The sequence below is a fragment of the Pteropus vampyrus genome, unplaced genomic scaffold, assembly GCF_000151845.1.
Source record: "Pteropus vampyrus isolate Shadow unplaced genomic scaffold, Pvam_2.0 Scaffold71, whole genome shotgun sequence".
Lineage (NCBI taxonomy): Eukaryota > Metazoa > Chordata > Mammalia > Chiroptera > Pteropodidae > Pteropus > Pteropus vampyrus.
In genome coordinates, this window is record NW_011888852.1 from 252541 (window position 1) to 271292 (window position 18752).

At 48.7% G+C, this 18752-nt stretch overlaps 1 protein-coding gene across 1 annotated transcript in view; it reads left to right on the plus strand.

The window, feature by feature from the left end:
• Window positions 1–18752, plus strand: part of SPATA13 (spermatogenesis associated 13) — an 84928-nt gene that overhangs the window by 26592 nt on the left and 39584 nt on the right. Inside the window, exons 2-3 of the mRNA XM_011361814.2 lie at window positions 3917–4279; window positions 6053–6197. Coding sequence (XP_011360116.1) covers window positions 6182–6197 — 16 coding nt within the window. The 5' untranslated portion in view covers window positions 3917–4279; window positions 6053–6181. The remainder of the gene's footprint in view (window positions 1–3916; window positions 4280–6052; window positions 6198–18752) is intronic.

Here is an 18752-nt window from a genome sequence, read left to right on the forward strand (position 1 = left end):
AGAAGTCTGAAATCCAGGTGGGCGGGCGGAGCGCCCTGTCAGGTCCCAGGGGAGAGCCTCGGGCTTCCTTGGCTTATAAACCCATCTCCTGACGCTGCCTCTGTCCTCGCATGGCTTTCTTTCTTCTGTCTTTGTGTCCAAATTTCCCTCTTGTCCTAAGGACACCAGCCAGTGGAGTAGGGCTCACCTAACCCAGTTTGACTTCATCTTAAAAGTCAGTACATCCACAAACACCATATTTCCAAGTGAGTTCACGATCACAGGTATGGGGCTCGGGAGGGGGGCGGTGGGGGGGGGGAGGTGTCACGGCTTCAACATATCTTATAGGAGGACACAGTTCCACCCAGGACACTTGCAGATGGACACTGTATACTTACTTTAGATCAGACTTCTGAATGGACATAGATGACCTAAGGTTTTTTGGTGCGTGTGAGTCTATCTCTTTTCCTCAGGTTAGTAATTTACTCTCACTGTAGTTTCAAAAAATGCTTTGAAGTGCCTAATTGGAGGTAATAAGATCTACCTTGGCTTTTTACTTTTATAAAGGAATCGTGTATCAGAAAGAAAAAAAAAGTAGGACCGCCGATTGGGGCAAGAACTTTAAAACTATTTGGAGAAGCAAGAGTTAAAAGGGCAGCCACCCCACTGACAGATCTGTTTACAGAAGTTTATGGCTTGGGTGTGAATTGGCCATTCCAGCCCTGCACTGGTCTGAAGCTCAGGCTGCTGGCCTGTGAGAAGAAGCTGCCGGGGCTCTGGTACAGCCACCGATGTATCGATCAGTGTTTTAAAGGCGAGAAGAGACCTCAGAGAGCATGGAAGTGGTCAACTGCCTGGTCCTCCAGTGTGTCTGTGGGCCGCCGCCTCCTGTAGCAGGGTCTGGGGTAGGTTCCAGCTTGTCGCAGAGTGTTGTGTGCGGTGCTGGGTGTTTGTGTTCCAGGTATGATCACTCTTAAGCTACGTTACCCTGGATGACCCTAGGTCCTATTTCAGAAGTACCTAAACTTTGCTAAAAGACGATTCAGTCTCAGGATATGCATCAGAGTTCGGATTTGTTCTACGAAGAAAATAAGTCGCTTCCGGCTAAGGATCACTGTTTGAACGTGGGCTTAAAGCGGAGGGATTTTACGTCTTTCCGTCTGTACTTCTGCTGGGAGTAAAGTGGACGGTTCGATTTTATCTGTCATTCTGTTAACTAATTTTTGCAATTCCTCGAACATTTGGTACCACTTAGAGGGGGTGTTTCTCCTTTTACATTTTCAATAGGCCTGTTTAAATACTTCCAGGAGCATGACCGCTTGGGTGCTCCCCTGTGTGGGACCGATGCGTTAAGGGAACCCAGCGGGCGACTTCTGCCCTCCGAGCCCTGCCCTCAGCACACCTGCCTTTACCTGGCCTCCATCACTTCCCAGAGTGTGTTTTGGTCTCAGAAGGATTTGTTACCTGAGCAGCTAGGACAGCCACTTGTTTTCCCAAACCCATTTTCTTACTTTCTCTTCGGCATCAGTGAGGAAGAGCAGGCTGCATGTTGCATCCGTGGAAACGAACACGTGGAGGTCGTGACCAGGCTCCTCACTGCCGTAGTTTTGCTGTATTTCTCTTTCTCCAGCACGTTGTTTCTGAAACTTTATCACAGGGTGGTAATATAAATGGGTTTAGTCTCACCGTGTGCTTAAGTTGCCTGTGCCATTTGACTCAGTAATTTAAACTCCATAATAACCTGTTTTTCATATGTAACGCAGAAAATAATACTACCTTTTCCATGATTTCGCTCATATTTTCCCATGGCGGCATCAGAGAGGAAAACGTTTCCTTCATTCTCTTAGGTTCACCGCTTGGGGGTGTGGGAATCAAACTTGACAAAGAGATTTGCAAGAGAAAAGACAGATTTTTATTAATGTAGACAAGAAAAATGTGACTCCAGGAAGGAGTTAGAATTGGGGACTTACCTACCATCTTAATATGGGAGAAAGGGTGCTTATGGGAAAACAAGTGACTTTTAGGGAAGATAAATGGGCCCGTGGAAACACAGGTGGGAGGTGTGATGGTTTTCTGACCATAGCTGTTTTAGGTGAACCTTCTTCCCCAGCTGGAAGAAAGAAATTCTATCCCAAGGGAGGGAACTTAGGACAACTGCATTCTTCTGGGAGGTTCTGCTTTTAGGCAGATGGGGGAGCTCAAGGAAAAAGCCTGTTTTTTAAATACCTTCAGCTCAAAACAGTTTTTATGTTCTGGATCCTTCGGTAGTGACATGAAATAAACATAGCGTTCCGGAGTGTTGGGGCCAGTGCATAGCAAGGTCATTGTGATCGTCGGGACCCTTTTTTTTTGAGCAGAGGCGACTTGGCATGGTGGGAGAATTTCGTGGGAACAGAAATTACAAGACCCACATTTCAGTGTTGATGCTAATGGGCTGCGTGGCCCTGAGCGAGTCACTTCACTTCTCTAGGTCTCCATTTTCCTATTTGAAGAATGATGGGGGGCAGGGGAGGGGCGGGGCGACTAGAGACTCTGTAAATCCCTCCCTACTTCCTTTCCTCTTCATCATGGTTTTCATACGTGACCCTAGGGGACGCTTAGGCACATCGGATTGGAAATTAGGGGACCTGCAATTCAGGCCTCAGTTGCCACCGACGGGCACAAGGTGAGACTTCTTGGGCCAGTGCTCGTGGAGGGGGCTGGACTGGTCTGCCGGGGGCTGCCACATCAGCCCTGCTGGCCATCTCCAAGCCAGGGCGGCCTGCTCTGCCCGCCCTGCAGTCACGTGACTTTCCTGGTTCATCTGGTTCTCTCCCTGTGCCTGGTTCTGTTTTTATTTTTACTTTACTTTAAAATGTATTGAGACGGAAGAACCGAAGGCACCCAGACGCCCAGGCACGTGGCTGGTGCCTGCCACAGACTTTGGCTCCCTCCCTGGTTCTCCGACACAGCCCTCCTGGGAGACTAGGAGACCAGATTTTGTGGCGTCTGCTGAGATAAAGGTTATCTCCTGGCAGGGCTGAATCGGGATGGCAGTGCTTTCTAAGAGCAATAATTAACTACGGCTGATAAGGGCTATTTTATTTACCCCCGTTGTTGCTCGTCATCCTCACCAGGACCCATCCCCACCCCCACCAACAGTTACAGACTCAAATCCACAGATGTTAAAACTTGCCAGAGGTTACAAAGCTAGCTAGCCTGACTTACACAGAAATCTGCTCATTTTCAGACCTCGCGGGTCGTTTTCTGGTACACTGCATGGCCTCTGAAAAAGTTACTTGAAAAATTAGAAAGTATTGCCTAATTTAGGATCAGAGGCACTCCAGCTGTGGGACTGTCCAGTCTGAAATCCGAGATTCTGAAAGGTTCGCTGTGACTTGTCCATGCTCACGCAGCCAGCTAGGAGCAGGACCTCGGTTTCCGAATCCTGGTTTGGTGCCCTCCCCTCCTCCCCGCGTACTTAAGTTGAATCAGTGTCCGGCCCTAACAACCCAGACTTAATCTTCTCAAAGCACCTTCTATATCCAAACATTGTTGAAAGACAATACCTTAGAGTAGCATTACACTTTCATTCTCCCACAGGCCGGCCTGCCTCCCACACTACTGTTGTGTATATTTTGGGTGACAGCCCTACTGTAGTTAAAATTGCTTTTTATTAACTCTCTGTGGTGCAGATTTTTAAGTATCTTTTATCAGAGCTGGTCATTGGTCAGCAGACACCACTATTTAAATTAGTTTTAATACAACCTTCGATTAAAGATAGATTTGCTTATTTTAATCCACACTGCAGTTATGTCTCTTGAACAAATAGCATTTTAAAATAAATGAATCAAGAAAGGCTTGTGGCGGGGCCGAGGAGGGTGGGAGTGGACTCGGAGCTTCTCTTTAATACCTTCCTGGGTACGGGCGCTCACCTAACTTGTCCGCATTTGACAAGGTTGCTACTGAGGAGCCTTGGAGGCGGGACCCACCCCAGGAGGAGGACAGGACCGGGCTGCAGAGGGTCTGCAGGAGGAGGTGGGGCTCCGGGAGAAGACCCAGGCCGCGACCCCTCTCGGACTATGGCCAGTTGGCCGGCCGGAGCTTGTCTATTCCTGAGGACTCTATTGCTGTGGACCCGCAGACGGAGGACACTGTGGACAGTGGCCAGCAGCCGAGCACGGCGCCCAAGGACCCTGCGCATCAGAACGCTGCCCTGGGCTGCGCCAAAGGCCGGAGAAAGCGCCCCGTCTCTGTGATAGGCGGGGTCAGCTTCTATGGGAACAGCCAGACAGAAGAAATAGAGACCCTGCTGACCCAAGTAAGATCTGGTGTGCTGCTCCCAACTCCAGCGGGCCCTGGCTTCCTGCCCTTTGTTCCCCGCAAACTAAACAGGACGCAGCTTTCAGTTCTTCTCTCTAACTCGAGGATGATGTCATCTGCTCACAGCCTTTCTTCCTGACCTTGCAAACGTGCATGACTTACAACTAACCATCTGACATCTGGATGCCTTTTCCTAATCTTCTGTCTTTGCTGGGATCTCGAATAATATGTGAAACTAGCCCGCTGTTTGTTCTAAATCACCTGAGATTTTGAATAAAGGGAAAGTGGCAGGGTGCATTAGTGAGCTTCCTGAAAGAAGAAATTCTTGAAAGAGAAAGTGTCAATAAGGTGCTTCCAGTGTTAAAAATGTAAAGATAAGAAAACAAAGATGAAATCGATTTTTTTAGGAGACAAGGAAGTAATTTTTTCTGCCATTTTCTTGCTTTTGAGTTGCAGCTTTGCAACTGCTTCAATAATAGATTAAAATCTTAATATCATTCCATTAGTATAATGTAGTAATTCAACCAGTATTTATCAGTTACCCAAAGAGCTCTTTGAGGACACAAAACATTTAAATAAAGGCCCAGTTATTTGGCGAGATTAATACCCCAGCCATGGTCAAGGGCTCACAGAACAGTTTAGTTAGTGCCCAATTTCATTTTTTAAACTTGCTAGCTGATATCGTAAATAACTCGTAAAATTCTCTTAAAAAGGAAATTCTATATTGGTATTGGATTTTATGTATACATTCTGCCTGTAAAGGCCAGCACAGTGCCTTGTTTATAGCAAACACTCGAAACCTCCTTGCTTAATTGAATTAAATTGAATTCTTAAGGTAAAAACAAATTAAGTTGAAACATACCACAAATTTTTTGTCATGTTAAGATGCTCTACGTGCTAGGAACGAATTCTAAACTAAAGCAAACTGTAATATATTTAACTCAAAATGCAGTTTAGGGAATATCTGAAGCACTTAGAAGTTATTTCACTTCAGAGCATCAATAAGGCGCTTAGTGAGATAACCGTGTGCACTGTAAGCTCATTTATGGAACTGAGTGAAAAGATATTTAAGAAAACCTAAGGAAAGCGTGACCCGGCTTGGCCTTTGATGCAATTATATAGGCAGTTAATACAGACGATCGGAAGGGCATAGAGATGGTTCTAGAGACCAGGGTAAATTGTGGGAAGCCAATTCTTCTTTTAATCAAGGTTCACTTGTCACATTAGTTTAGGTAAACGAGAATCGTGTGCCTGCATGTGGCTGAGTGAGGGAGATGGAAGGGGCAGGGCCACGAGCCGTCATCTTGGCCGTGGCCCTGGGCACTGCCCTTGCTTCCTCTTGTGAACGCGTCTTCTTAACGTCATGACTCTGCGTTGTGACTCTGTGACTCTGTGACTCTGTGAGAAACGTTGTGACTCTGCGTCTGTGAGAAAGCCACCACTTCCTAAATTTGCTTTTCCTCTGCTTAGCTAACGCTTTGCTTTTACCGAGTGTTACCTGTTGGTATGTCACTGACAGATAAGATGAAATGTGATGCCGTGAGGTAAGAGCCGGTGGGTCGATACCGATTTATTTAAATGTCAGAAGAATTCATTGCCGTTGAGCCTCGGTGCGGCCCGAAGCCTTCGACATGAGTTGGAGAAACCATTTCACATCTGTGAGTGGCTTCGAGGTGAGAGCGCCGAGCTCTTTGCAGCTGTGCGTGTGAAGAGCTCGCAGGAGCTGCCACTTCCTGGCATCTTCTCACAGCCTCTTACTTTCCTTTCGTAGGCAGCAGCCAGGCCGCCCGTGCCAGCTCACCAGGTGCCGCCCTACAAAGCGGTCTCGGCCCGATTCCGGCCGTTCACGTTCTCCCAGAGCACCCCCATCGGGCTGGACCGTGTGGGACGTCGGCGGCAGATGAGAGCGTCCAACAGTGAGTCCCCCAGGGCCCCCTGTTCAGGTCTCCCCTCCGAGAGGCTGGTGTGGAGCCCTCGCTTTGACTGTTCCCTCTGAAGCCGGGGTGCCCAGGTGACTGTGCCCCTTTCCTCCTGCCTCTGGGCCTGGGCGTCGTGGGCCCGGGAGTGAGGACGGCTCTCTGCAGGCTGCCCTGCAGGTGTGGCTGTGCCATCAGCTGTCCAGGGTCGCGCTCTGCGTCACCACAGTGTCCCCAAGTTTGAGTAGTGTGCTCCTCTCGTGGTGTCCAGGTTCCCGCAGGTGGAGATGTGACCGAGGGTGGAGCCCCAGGGGTCTGCCTTGACCTTTTCCAAGCTCTTTCTGGGTGTTTGAGATTCTCTGAACACCAAAGAAAAGTTATCTAATATCATAGTTAATGTGCCCACACAGCTCCTACCTACTCACTACTTGTTGATTTGAAATAATACTGCATGTTTTGGGGACGATGTTTAAATTCCTACACTAACATTCACATCAGTGCCACTCGGCCGGGTGACAGTGACAAGGCCTGGTGTGCACTGGATGAGAACAAGAGCTAGCATTTCCTGAGCACTTACGGTGTGGCAGACACCAGCCTCTGCGCTCTGATGTATTCCCTCATTTGATCTGCTTAACTCCTTGTCATGGTGGACACTCTTATTTTTCTTATTTGACAGGTAAAAAGGCCCAGGTATAAATAGATAAACTGCCCTAAGTCACTCACCCAGGAAGTGGCAGAAATGGGATTTCAGCCAACAGTCAAACAGAATTTTCCATACCAAAGCCCATGTTTTATGCTGACTGCTTAAAAGAAAAGCAGCACTCTGTTAATGATCTCGGCTTCGGTTGCTAGGTTTACTGTCTTCCTTTTGAAACCAAGTATCAAGTGGTGAGCGTGAGCGCATGGCCTGGGAGCTCGGGGCCTGGTTCTGGTTCCAGCACAGCTGCTAGCTCGCCGTGTGGCCAAGGTCTCCCCACGATGGTGGTGACTGAACATGGGCGAAGTGGGGAGATTTAAACCGTGCTGTTTCAAGAGACTTGAAAGAGGCTGAGGGGTCTTGGAGAGCACTTACATTTCAGGGAGAGGGGGAGGGGAAAGCAGGACGGGCTGGAGAAGGGAAAGAAAACAGCAGTGCGGGTCACCGGTCGAGGGAGGCATTCTAAAGACAGAGGATGACGACTGGTGACCGGAAATGGTGGCGAGGTCACTGATGCATTCTGACACAGAAGGTGCTGAGGAGGGGGGTGTCCTGGGAGGGCCAAGCGATGAGAGGTCAGAGAATCAGTGAGTTGTGAAGAAACGTCGCCGCCCTTGATCCTGTCGGCCTGGTTTCTAACGCGTGTCGCATTTGTCAGGAGGAATCGAGGCTAGCCTCTTCCATCAACGGAGCCAAAAGGCAAAGGGAAATAGCTAGAGGGCAGCCGCCCTCCCCCATCACTTCCTCAGGCAGAGCTTTCACAGCCCCCCGAGTCACAGTGCCGGCCCCCTCTGACTCTGCTCTTTCCTGGCAAACTTTCTCCATCGTCATCGGGATAAAGCCCCGGTTTCCTAGACGCGTCGACGGTTTTCTGCGACGCCAGCGTCACGTCCCACCTGCTTCTCCCGCGCCTCTCCCCACGCGCGCGCCCATCACCCACTCCGGGCTCTCGCGCTCCCTCTGCTCCAGGTCACTCTGCTCCCTTTGCCTAGAGTTTCCTGCCTTCCCTGTACCACACGTCGCTGTTCCTTCCCTTCAGAATCCAAACCCCATGCCCTGCATGTCCTTGGCGACGGCGCAAGTTCCTTGTCCTCCTTCTGCAAAGCAGTTTAGCCACAGGTCTCGTGCCCAGTCTCCGCGGCCCAGTCGGCAGCTTGCGGCGATGTACATTGAGGGTATCCGAAAGGAGGGACGGCTCCCCGCACCAGGCGTTCCTCACAGCGTCGCGCGTGACAGCACAAGAGTTGATCCGTGTCGGTGTCGGCACGGAAGACTGTTGACTTGGCGTGTTACCCGGGCGACGGTCGCAAAACAGCCCATAACACAAGTAGGAAACCCCTGTAACAGCGTGGGAAAGGACCGCTATAATTCCAAAGTGAGGAAAAAACAGAAATAAAATCACATACGTTCTATTAGTGGGCTGGGGCGGCCATAACACAGCAGCAAAGCTGGGTGTCTTAAGTGACAGAGATTCGTTGTCTCGGTTCTGGGGGCTGGCAGTCAGATCGGGGTGCTGGCAGGGCTGGCTCCCTCCGAGGGTGTGGACGATTTCTCGCACGTGCAAACAGCTTGTTTCTGGGCCGTCAGTCAGTGTTCTGTTCTGTTTTGATTTTCGTGTTCTTTTGTTGAGAGGAATAAAAACTAATGGAGCCGCTTAAGCAGAGAGAGGGTTTATTGGGAGGGTTGACGGAAGGGCTGGGGCACCAGTCTAGGAAGCGGACGGCGGTCGGGAGCCAAGGAACCACGGGGAAGGAGCTTGGGGGAGGTGAGTGTCGGGAAGACTGGCCGTGGTGCCACCCCCGGGGATGAGGGGGCCAGCCCGTCCTTCTGTCCTCCTGTCACTCAGTCAGGAGTCCAAGTCCCAGGAGAGGGGGTGCAACTCTCGAAGCTCAGGGACGTGCACGCTACCTGGTGGCACGCGGACGGGGAGAAGGAGGCAGGCGCATGGCGTCTTGTGCACTAAGGCGGACACAGTGGAGTGGAGGTCATTCCCCAAGGAAACGCAGGCGGTGTTGGACATGGAAGGGATCCTGGACAGGCTCTCCGTCGATCCACTCCTGCGATCAGCAGCCGTGTGCCAGGTGACAGCAGTGGACGAACAAAGTCCCCTAAATCACTTACATTCTGGCGAGGGGTGAGACTTTAACCAGGAACCATGTGACACGGCAGATAGTACTTTACGGAAAGAAAAATGAAGCAGGGTCGAGAGTTCTCATTTTTAAAAGAACGTTATCCCGACTTGAGGCACCTATTCCACGTATAATGGGAACACTCTTACCCCTCTCGAGGGAGACGCCCCACAGCCCAGCAGTCATCGCGGGGACCTCCAAGTCCCCCGGGGTGCTATCTGTCCCCTCTCCACGCCGTGGCAGCGCCCCGTCCGTTGTTATACCCAGAGGAAAGCTTAAGCGGCACGCCCTCATCATAACGATCAGAGGCAGAGGGGAAGAGGGGACAGAAAATAAATCACCGTACGTGGACGCGCAGGTGCCACAGAGAATTCCTCTCTCCCATCGCGTTGCACAGCCACGTGTGCAGTGTTGACTCTGCCCGTCGAGTCCCTGTTGCAGGCTCCAAGTGCCCAGCACTTTTCCTGGCCATGTTCTTTGCCAGCTGCGGTGGCCGCAGCCCTTACTGTCGGGGGGCCTGCTTGCTTAGACGTGCCATGACGCCTCTGTCCCCCTTTTTCAGTTAATCAGAACTCGGTCGGACTCTAAAGAGGCGTGGGGCACTCTCTGTGAGCCGGGCACCACGGGGATCCAGCAGGGAATAAAGCGTCACCCAAGGTTTACATTCCAGCATTTTAGCAGACCCTGTGAGTCGGTCAGTGGGGTCATCTCAGCGCTAACGAGGAGTGTGGCTCTCGTGGTGGAGAGTCAGGGAGAGCGGGAGCGGCAGAGGGCGACCTCGTGTCTCTCAGGAGGGGACATTGGAGTGGAGACTGAAAGGTGAGCAGGAGGTAAAGGTCTGGGACAGGAGAGGTCCCAGTGGAAGGAACATCAGATGCCCAAAGATAAGCAGGAGCTGAATGTGTCTGAGGGGCAGCGAGGAGGCCAGAGCGACTGGAGCACAGGAAACAGGGCGGGAGAGGACACCACAGTCGGGCAGTCAGCCAGGGCGAGACAGAAAGGGCATTGCAGGTCCCAGGAGAGAGCTGGGGTCACAGTAAGTGAAGCGGGAAGCCGCTGGCAGCGGGGGTGTGGTGTGCTTTGACTGATGCTTCACAGAGGAAGCACAGTTTGGGGGAGAAAAGGCAGAAAGAGACTGGTCTGAAGCTTGCTGCCTTTGTCCAGCTGAGCAGCGATGGTGGCAGTGACCACGAAATGTCCACGTCTTCCTTGGCTGCTCATCTTGCCAGCGCACAGAGGGCTGCCCGCAGTGCCAGCCTCGGGTCTAATTCAGAGGGGCCAGGGCCGCGAATTCCGCTGGAAGGACTTATCTCTTGGGGGAATAAATCCAGTTTTGGCAGAGCGGAGTGACTAGATGTGAAGAAAATATTTTGCAAATGTATCATTAAGTCATCATGGAAGCAAACCCTGTGTTTACCCTTCGTCTCTGGGTCCGTATGTTCTGGCTACGGTGAACACCTCTGTGTCAGCTGGTGGTTCATGGCGCTCGGCCCGTCCAGGGCATGTCGCAACTTCAAGACACGTCCCCACGCTGCCTCCGTAACTTGGTTTTCATCACGCCATTACTCAGTTTGCTGTGATTCCACGTTTCTGGACGATGTAAGTCAGATAGAGCTAAGGACACCCGTGGGCACCGGCCTGTCACCACACTTCTCTCACCGGGCAGTCCTTGGGAAGAACGGTGCGTGAGGTGCTGTCACAGAGCACGAGGCCTTCAGCGAGATTGCAGCAGAGGTGTGACAGGTAAGGGAGACAGATCCAAATCTGGACTAAGTGCCTTTCCCAGTAAGGACACATTGCAGTCGTCAGCCCCTCCATTATGAAAAGGGTCCATTGTAATCAGCTCCCCACAAGTGGCTATCTGGTTCCCAGAGGAACCATATCATTAACTTGGCCCAGGGGGACACCCGCGGCGTTTAGCCCCGGCTTGGCATCCATTTCTGCCACCATGGCCGTTTTTTTCTTGGGTAAACATCACGATGACTAGGAACAGAGATGGAAATTGAAGAGGGGGTCATAATACCCACACAGTTCCTAACAGCCTCTTTTGCAGTAGGATTCGTGTGGGCCACACGGTCACTCGGGACAGACGTTTTCTCATGTCGTGAGTGTTTTCTGGTGTATTCGGTCATACTCGTTCCCCAGACCAGTCCTTCTCCTGTTTTGTTCTTCCCAGATTCCCCCAGGCCGGTCACCCTAACCATGAATCCACGCACGCTAACTCCACACCAGGGCCATCTCTCCTTTCCCTCAGAAAGGACTAGGGGGACCGTCGCTTAGATTTTACTACCTGAGGATCCCCCTTTCTTGGGGGCACAGTTACCGGGAAAAAGCTGGGAGAGTCCCCTTGGGGAAAGAAGGCTGGAAGGGGCCATCGTAATGGGGGGGATGCCCACCCCAGGGACTGGGAATCGCCTTGAAAGCAAGAGCTGAGTGAGGGCCCTTGATTCTACCGTGTGGTGGCTCAGGCCTGACCTCCACTCCCCGGATTTCAAGATTTACTGTGACACCCATCAAATAACACCTGAGTGGAGTAGCCCATCAGCTTTGTTCCCAGGGACCCTGTGATAAGTTAAGCACGACCCAGGATCACATGGGCCAGACCATCCCAGAGACCAAGCTGGTCCTGCTGCCCGACACAGAAACTGGGCTCCTGTGACAGATGTCCCCCTCCGTGGAGTCCTGGACTTCACCATGACAGAAGCCTCTCTCACTGGCCGCCCTTGCCTAGAGTGACCAGCAGGACATTGCCTATGAAAGTTGCTGCCACTCCCATCATGGGTGTCTGGGAGGCGCAGCCCAGGGGAGGCAAGTACGTGGTGGATCAGCCCCAGCCTCTGTGTCTCTCAGGCTTCGGACGTGCCAGGGGCTGGCCTCTCGATGGCTTAAGAGTGGACAGTACTTGGTCCAGGTTTATATTCCATCTAAGTGTTGGAATGACACCTGGCTTCATAAGCACATGTATCAAATGCAGAATCTGGTGGATGCCACCCAAATGGGTATTTTTGGTTTAATCTAAATAATGTTTGGTGAAGGCAGTGCATGAACCTTGTTGGGATTCTGATACCAACAAACCAGCTGTAGAAAGATCATTTTGAGACAAGAGGGGAAATTTTCACATGGATTGAGTATTATTAAGTGAAGGAATTATTGTTAATTTTGTTAGTTGGGATGATGATAGTGAGGTTATGAAGTCCTTATTTGTTATGAGTGCATACCAAAGTATTTTTTGTATAAAATACTGTATATGAGGTTTTGCTTTAAAATATTCCAAAAATTTGTTGGGAAATAGTCAGGAAAAAAAATTGGTAAAATATTGGTCATTATGGATTCATAATATTTCTACTTTTGTGTTTGAAATTTTCTATAATAAAGGCTTTTAAAAATAATGAAAGTATGTTTCATCTTCCCTGGTCAAGTGCTCTAAATCAAGAAATGCTCACAACTAAATTTTTCTCAAAATGTGGAAATTTGAATATTAGCAATTTATTTTCTTTTTAAGAAACGAAGACCTACTTCTTTGACATGAAAGTGAGCTGTCTCTTCTCAGAACTTTCCAGCACTGTTTTTGATCTTTTCTGGCGCTGGTTATTTCTCTCCTGCTTTGTTTAAAGTATTTGTCTTATCTCCTAACTAGCCATGTGCACCGTGAAGACAGATCACATGGAACTGTCCTTAGGCTTGTCAGCCCTGTGGGTGTGGTAACGAAATCTTAGGACTCCAGGTCATGAGTCACACAGGCACTTATGTAACTGCTTTTGTAAAGCTCATGGGTGGCAGGCTGCCCGCCTATAGCAACTCCGTTGCCTTCGGTGAGTGTGCCCGGGGTCCTAGTGAGCTGCTCACACCTTGATAACTCTCTCTCACGGAATTGTTGCCTTCTGTTTTCTTTTTTCATGAAGCTTTCCTCTTAGACCCAAGGCAGCTTATTCCACCGCGGTCTACCTGTGCTCTTAATTTCTCCCTACTTACTTCAAGTCTCTCCCTTACTTCCTCTCTCACCGAGTCTGTTTTGATCAGAAGTCGAATTTAATCGCTTTATTAAAATCGTATACTCATGTCTTCTCATCCTTCTCTTTCCACTCATCCCGCCATAGAGTTTAGGTTAGTTTGCTCCTGTGATAGAAACCAAGTGATTATCTGAACTGTCTCCCAGACAGGAGGACGTTTAGTGTCCTTGGCTCTTACGTTCGAGTGGAATCTTTTTGGGTCACGAGTAAAGTACCAAAGCATGACATTCAAGTCAGTAGATCAGGGTCTTCCATTTTAAAATATATCTATTTGTTACATTTTTAAAAGCCTTTTAGTTAATCAATAAGTACTATAGTCGAGTCATTTGTAATAATGCCAGACAACAGAGGAAACGAGATTAGGTACAATAATAACTAAATATAAAAAAGAGAAAATGATTTTCTGAGGAGATACAAACATGGGAAGTTGACAAACATGATTAGACTTTTTATGGCCTTTAAAAATATTTCTAAATTACTCAAATTATGGCTTGATTTGATTTTTAAATTTTTTAAATTTTAATTTCTGATGACTAGAGTCACTTTTTGCAAGCGAGTAAAGAGAATCAAATTAAGCCAGCCTAGCCCACTAGCGACCTAGATGATGTAATAATTTAAGTCGATAACAGTGGGGTCGTAAAAACTTCTCAGTCATAACCACCTATTCACATTTGTCACTGGGAAGCAACAGCAACAACAACAACAACAACAAACCCAGTCCTTAAAGGCATGAAATGTCACAGATAACATCTTGATCTACAAAGGACAGAATGACCCAAGTGGCCGCTGGGCTGCCTGTCCGGGAAGCACTATCCGAGGTGGCCAGTGGTTGGTGGAGGGAGGAACTGCTTTGAAAAGGTGCTCTGAGGTTTTAAAAATTCCAGGTTCCGCTGTCCATAAGGGAGCAAGTGAAAACCACTGCACACCGCACTCTGGTTACTCACTGCGTGAGCAGGGTCTGCCCCTTAGACTACAGTTAGAAAGGGGCGTGGGGACTGCGATGCCTTAGGAATTTCCAAAATAAATTACGTAGCGATAAAAAAGCCAACACTATGCAATTTTCCTTGTGCCACAAGAACAAATCCAGAGAAGCGTTTACTCTATGAAAGGCGGTGGCGAGCAGCTGCCGCCGAAAACACCTGCGTCCCGGCCTGGCGCTGCGGGCCATCCGCGGCCACGCCGTCCGGCCCGGCGGCCAGCGGGAGAGGCCAGCGGGAGAGCGCGCGCTCGCGGCTGGGCGCGGCCCCCGCCTGGATGGCGTCCGCACGCTGCCCGTCGGCCCGGCTGCTGCCCAGTGTCGTAAAGCGGGGCCCATCGCATCTGTGACCCCTTCCGCGCTGAGTGGCCCGGGGGGCGAGCCCGTGGGGGCACGGGAAACGCGGGGTGCGGCAGCCTCGTGGGGGACCTTAAGAGGGCCCTTCTTAAACCCAGGCCAGCTCAGCCGCCCCCTGCGCCCGGCGGGGCCCATCCCAGGAGCCGGATCGGGCCTCAGGGAGGTGACCTCCGCCCACGTGGCGCTGTCCCCGCAACGCCCCCGCAACGGCCGCTCTCCTGGCGTGGCGGAGCCACCCCCACGATGGCCTGCAGACCTGACTTGCTTTCGTCTGGTAAATGTTCCCTGTGCAGATTTAAGGTTGGCTTGTCTAAAGAGGGGACAAAAGTGTCCCCGACGCTGCCTGTAAAGCCCAGTAGTTTCAAAGTACAATTAGGGTTGTCGTGTGAGTGACATTCTTTTCATGTCTGCAGCTCCTGTTTCTTCAATTTGATTACATACTGAAATGTATTTGCTCAGAAATGGAAAAGATGTCCTTGTGTATGTATTTATTGGCTCTTTCTCATTAAGGAACTAGCATTGGTTGTAAAAGCAAATTTATTTGACGTTAATATGAAGTCGATATGCTTATTACTGGGAAATGATACAGGACGTGAGGCCTTAAACTGTGGTTTTTCAGGAGACATCCAAAGCGCTCTGAAACCTTTCTGAGGTGGGCTTTTAATATGCTCTTGGCTTACGAGACACCTCATTTGAATGGATCCATTTAACTAATACATATTGTGTATAATATATCCATGTGTCCCGTTATAAGGCACAGTGAACCTTCAGTACAGTGTACGGACACATAAAGCCACTGTGACAGTACAGTACAGGAGTGAGGCATAAGCAAAGAGCGTGCAAATCAAATCTGGGGAGTCCTGAGACTTCCTGGGGGAAATGACCTCACAGTTGAGACTTGAGGATCGTTGGGTTAGATTTAGTTTGTTGTACGGTGTATTCCAGGCGAGGGAACAGCATATGCAAAGGGTGGAAGCCACAGAGAGTGAACACCTGAGGAGCAGAGGGTAGGGTAGCCCCCCAGAAACTGTCTCAGCCCATCCGCAGGTGTATCAAATGACAGATGTCCTCCAGGTGCAGACTGAGGCCACGGCAGGCCCAGCACTTGCTCCAGCAGGCTGCTGGTCTTAATCAGTTGAGCTGTGTCTTTATCAGAAGCCAAGGGAAAGGGCGAGACCCCGAACCTGTTTATGGCTGTTGTGTTTATTATAATTATGGATCTTATTTAGCTATATAAATGAATGCAATGTAAATATGGGACCGAAAAGAAACTTGTGTCTATGAAAACTAAATTGAATACTTTGGAGAGATTCAATAAAGGCGAATTGCTAAAAAAATTTATTTTCTGTCAAATTAGACGAGAATTGAGAGCTGTGAAAAGTGGAAAAGTCAATGAATCTGTACTCAGAATGCTTCGCAGGTATCTTGGGTTATTACCATACTTTAAAGAGACGAGAACTAGAAGCCAAAGTTGACACATTCTGGGTGTGGCCCGTATAAGAAGGAATGCAGAATTCCAGTTAGATGACCGTATACGAAGACCTCTGGTCCTACTTAACAAAGAGAAATTAATCACACCTTTACATGTTTTCAGTTCAGATGTTTAGGACACAAGTACGTGTATCATTCTTCCTGACTCAGGACTTCTAGGCAGACTGATTGCACCCATGGGAGGACCTCTGCATAGGTCTGTGTGGCTGAGGCGGGATGAAGGTGAGGGGAAGCATTAAAGGGTTGAGAAGCAGGTCTAGACTAGAGGTCAGACTACAGGAGTAAGAAGGAGCCTCCCATTCAAGGCCTCCCAGTAGGGGGACTTTATCCTGGAGGTAAACAGGAGCCACAGAAGGGCTGTAAGTGGAGTGAGAAGATCAGATCTTCATTTTAGAGAGAGCACTGGCTAGTGAGGCTCTACCTGGAGACAGAAGGAGGTTTTTGCTTAGTCAAGTACAGAGAACCCTGAACTAGGAACATGGTAGTAGAATTGGTGAAGTGAAACCTTAGAGGTCTAGCCAATTGTCTGGATGTTTTGGGTGCTAACACCTGGATGTCTGGGTCTTGGGGAGCATAGGAGAAGAACACACGATAGGTGGACTCAGTCTTGCTCAAAGCATGTTGAGTTGGAGGGACAGGTGGGAAAGCTAGGTGAAGTGGCATCACCACACCCTTGATCATAAGGGTCACACTTGAGGAGGGAGACCCAGGCTAGAGGTAAATATTTGAGAGTCGTCAGCAAATGATGGTTATTCTTAAAGCTATAGGAAGGAATGTTATCATCCAGGTGTGTGTGTGTGTGTGTGTGTGTGTGTGTTTGAAAAATGAAAAGAGAATCAATATTGGGGGACCAATAAAGGGAAAGAAATCCATAAGAGATAGAAAAGCAATAGCCAGACAGGGATGTGGCATCACAGATGTCAGAGGAAGCCACAGGCTTCAGGGAGGGAATGATTGACGATGTCACATGAGACCTGAGTTAAGTTAGATACTGACTGAAAATTATCCATTGGATTTAGCAGCCAGGATGTGTGTGTTGACCTTGACCAAAGCAGGTTCAGCTCACCAGGAAGGCAGAGCCAGAATGCAGTGGGAGGTTTGCTACAAGGTCGCGGGGGAAGCCAAGATGTTAAGTTTTAGAATAGAGGTATTTTGTTTATCTGTGTTGGTTTTCTGATTTTAGAGATGAAAATTTCCCATAAATGTTAGCACTAATTAAAAACGATAGGTTTTGCTGCCGTATTAAAAATTATTTTGGCTTTATTTTACTGTATCTGAAACCTCAACATGATCGTTAATGTTTATTTTTACTAAGTATTTTAGAAAGAAATAGTGACGTTAAGTGTACATCAGAAAGTTCTATTCCTTGATAGAGTTAAGATCCAACACTCAGGAAGTGGGAGGAATTTAATCATAAGTGTTTATGCCATTTCAACTTTGATTTTTAAAAAATTAAATAAATTATAAGAAATTACTAAAGCATGTGCCTTTGGAAAAATCTTGTACCAAAGTTAATAATTCATTAAAATGCTTGAGATGTATTTTTTATTTGGTGAAAACAAAGAAGTAGGCCTTTCTCCTTTGCTTTAGCATTTTTTTTGTTGTTGAGCCAACAAATTTACACACTGATAGTTCCGTTAAAAACGGCCATGCCACCCTGAACGCACCCGATCCTGTCTGATCTCGGAAGCTAAGCCGGGTCAGGCCTGGTTAGGGAGACCACTTAGGAAGACCAGGTGCTGTAGGCATTAAAAAAAAAAAAGATCAGAACACATTTCTGTTTTTTCTTAGTATGATCAGTAGAATAACGCATTAAGAATGCTTGATAGCTAGACATACTGAATTACAAAAGGAAGGAGACTCCAACGGTTCTTCCGGTATTGTTCTAATTATTGTCATAAAAGCTAATTTCCTTATTAACAGACCTTTGGGTCAAAAAATAAAGTCGAATCCCAGTTCTCTACCGACTAGCTCTGTGACCTTGGGCAAGTTACCTAACCTCAAAGGCTCAGTGTCCCCTTCTGTAGTGGGAGGTGGTGATGTCACCTACCCCACGTGGTGTGAGAACGACCCGGCGCATGGTAAGCATGCAGTAGATGTTAGCCGCCAGTAGTACAGAGAGTAAAGGGAAGCAAGCGTTAATTACACAGGGGACAAGGGCAGTGACAAGCAGTGGGCCACGTTTGCCGCCAGAGTTCTTACTGAACTGCTCTACCCAGTGGTTTGCCCTTAGACAAGTCACTTCACCTAACGAGCAAAGCCCTAGAGCACCAGGAGCGTGCATGGAACAGTCTTCTGTTAATTTCATCATTATCCAAATATAGGTTAAAATGCATATACTCAGGTTATTAGGGGAAGAAAAACTACTGGATATTTTTCTGTTCATTCTCTTGACCCACAATTTCAGGCATTATCTAAGGATTTTCCAAAATATTATTTAGAGACTCCACTAAATTTTTTTGTTGAAATGAGAGAAAAGAAGAAAAGCAGCCACAGATTAGGTGTTTGTGTGTGTGATGCCTTGACAGTATTTTACATACATCATGAAACCTTTGGTCTGATCTCTTATGCTTGGATGATCTTACTTGCTTAGCACCTACCGAGAGCGACAGCAACAGAGTTCTTGGGGCAGCTGGTTGGTGACTTACCTAGAGCTTTGATTGTCAGGTGTGGGTGTCATGGGATGTCTGGTCTAGGTCTCTTCTCCCTTTCCCACCCGCCTTTATATTCTAGTACCAAGGGACCCTGGGCCTTGGCCGTGTTTATTTGTGAAACAAGGTGATTTCAGTTCACGTGGCTTTTTTTTTTTTTTTTTAATGCCTACAACTCCTGGTATTCCTGGGTAGTCTCCCATCCCATCCAGGCACTAACCAGGCCCGACCCTGCTTAGCTTCC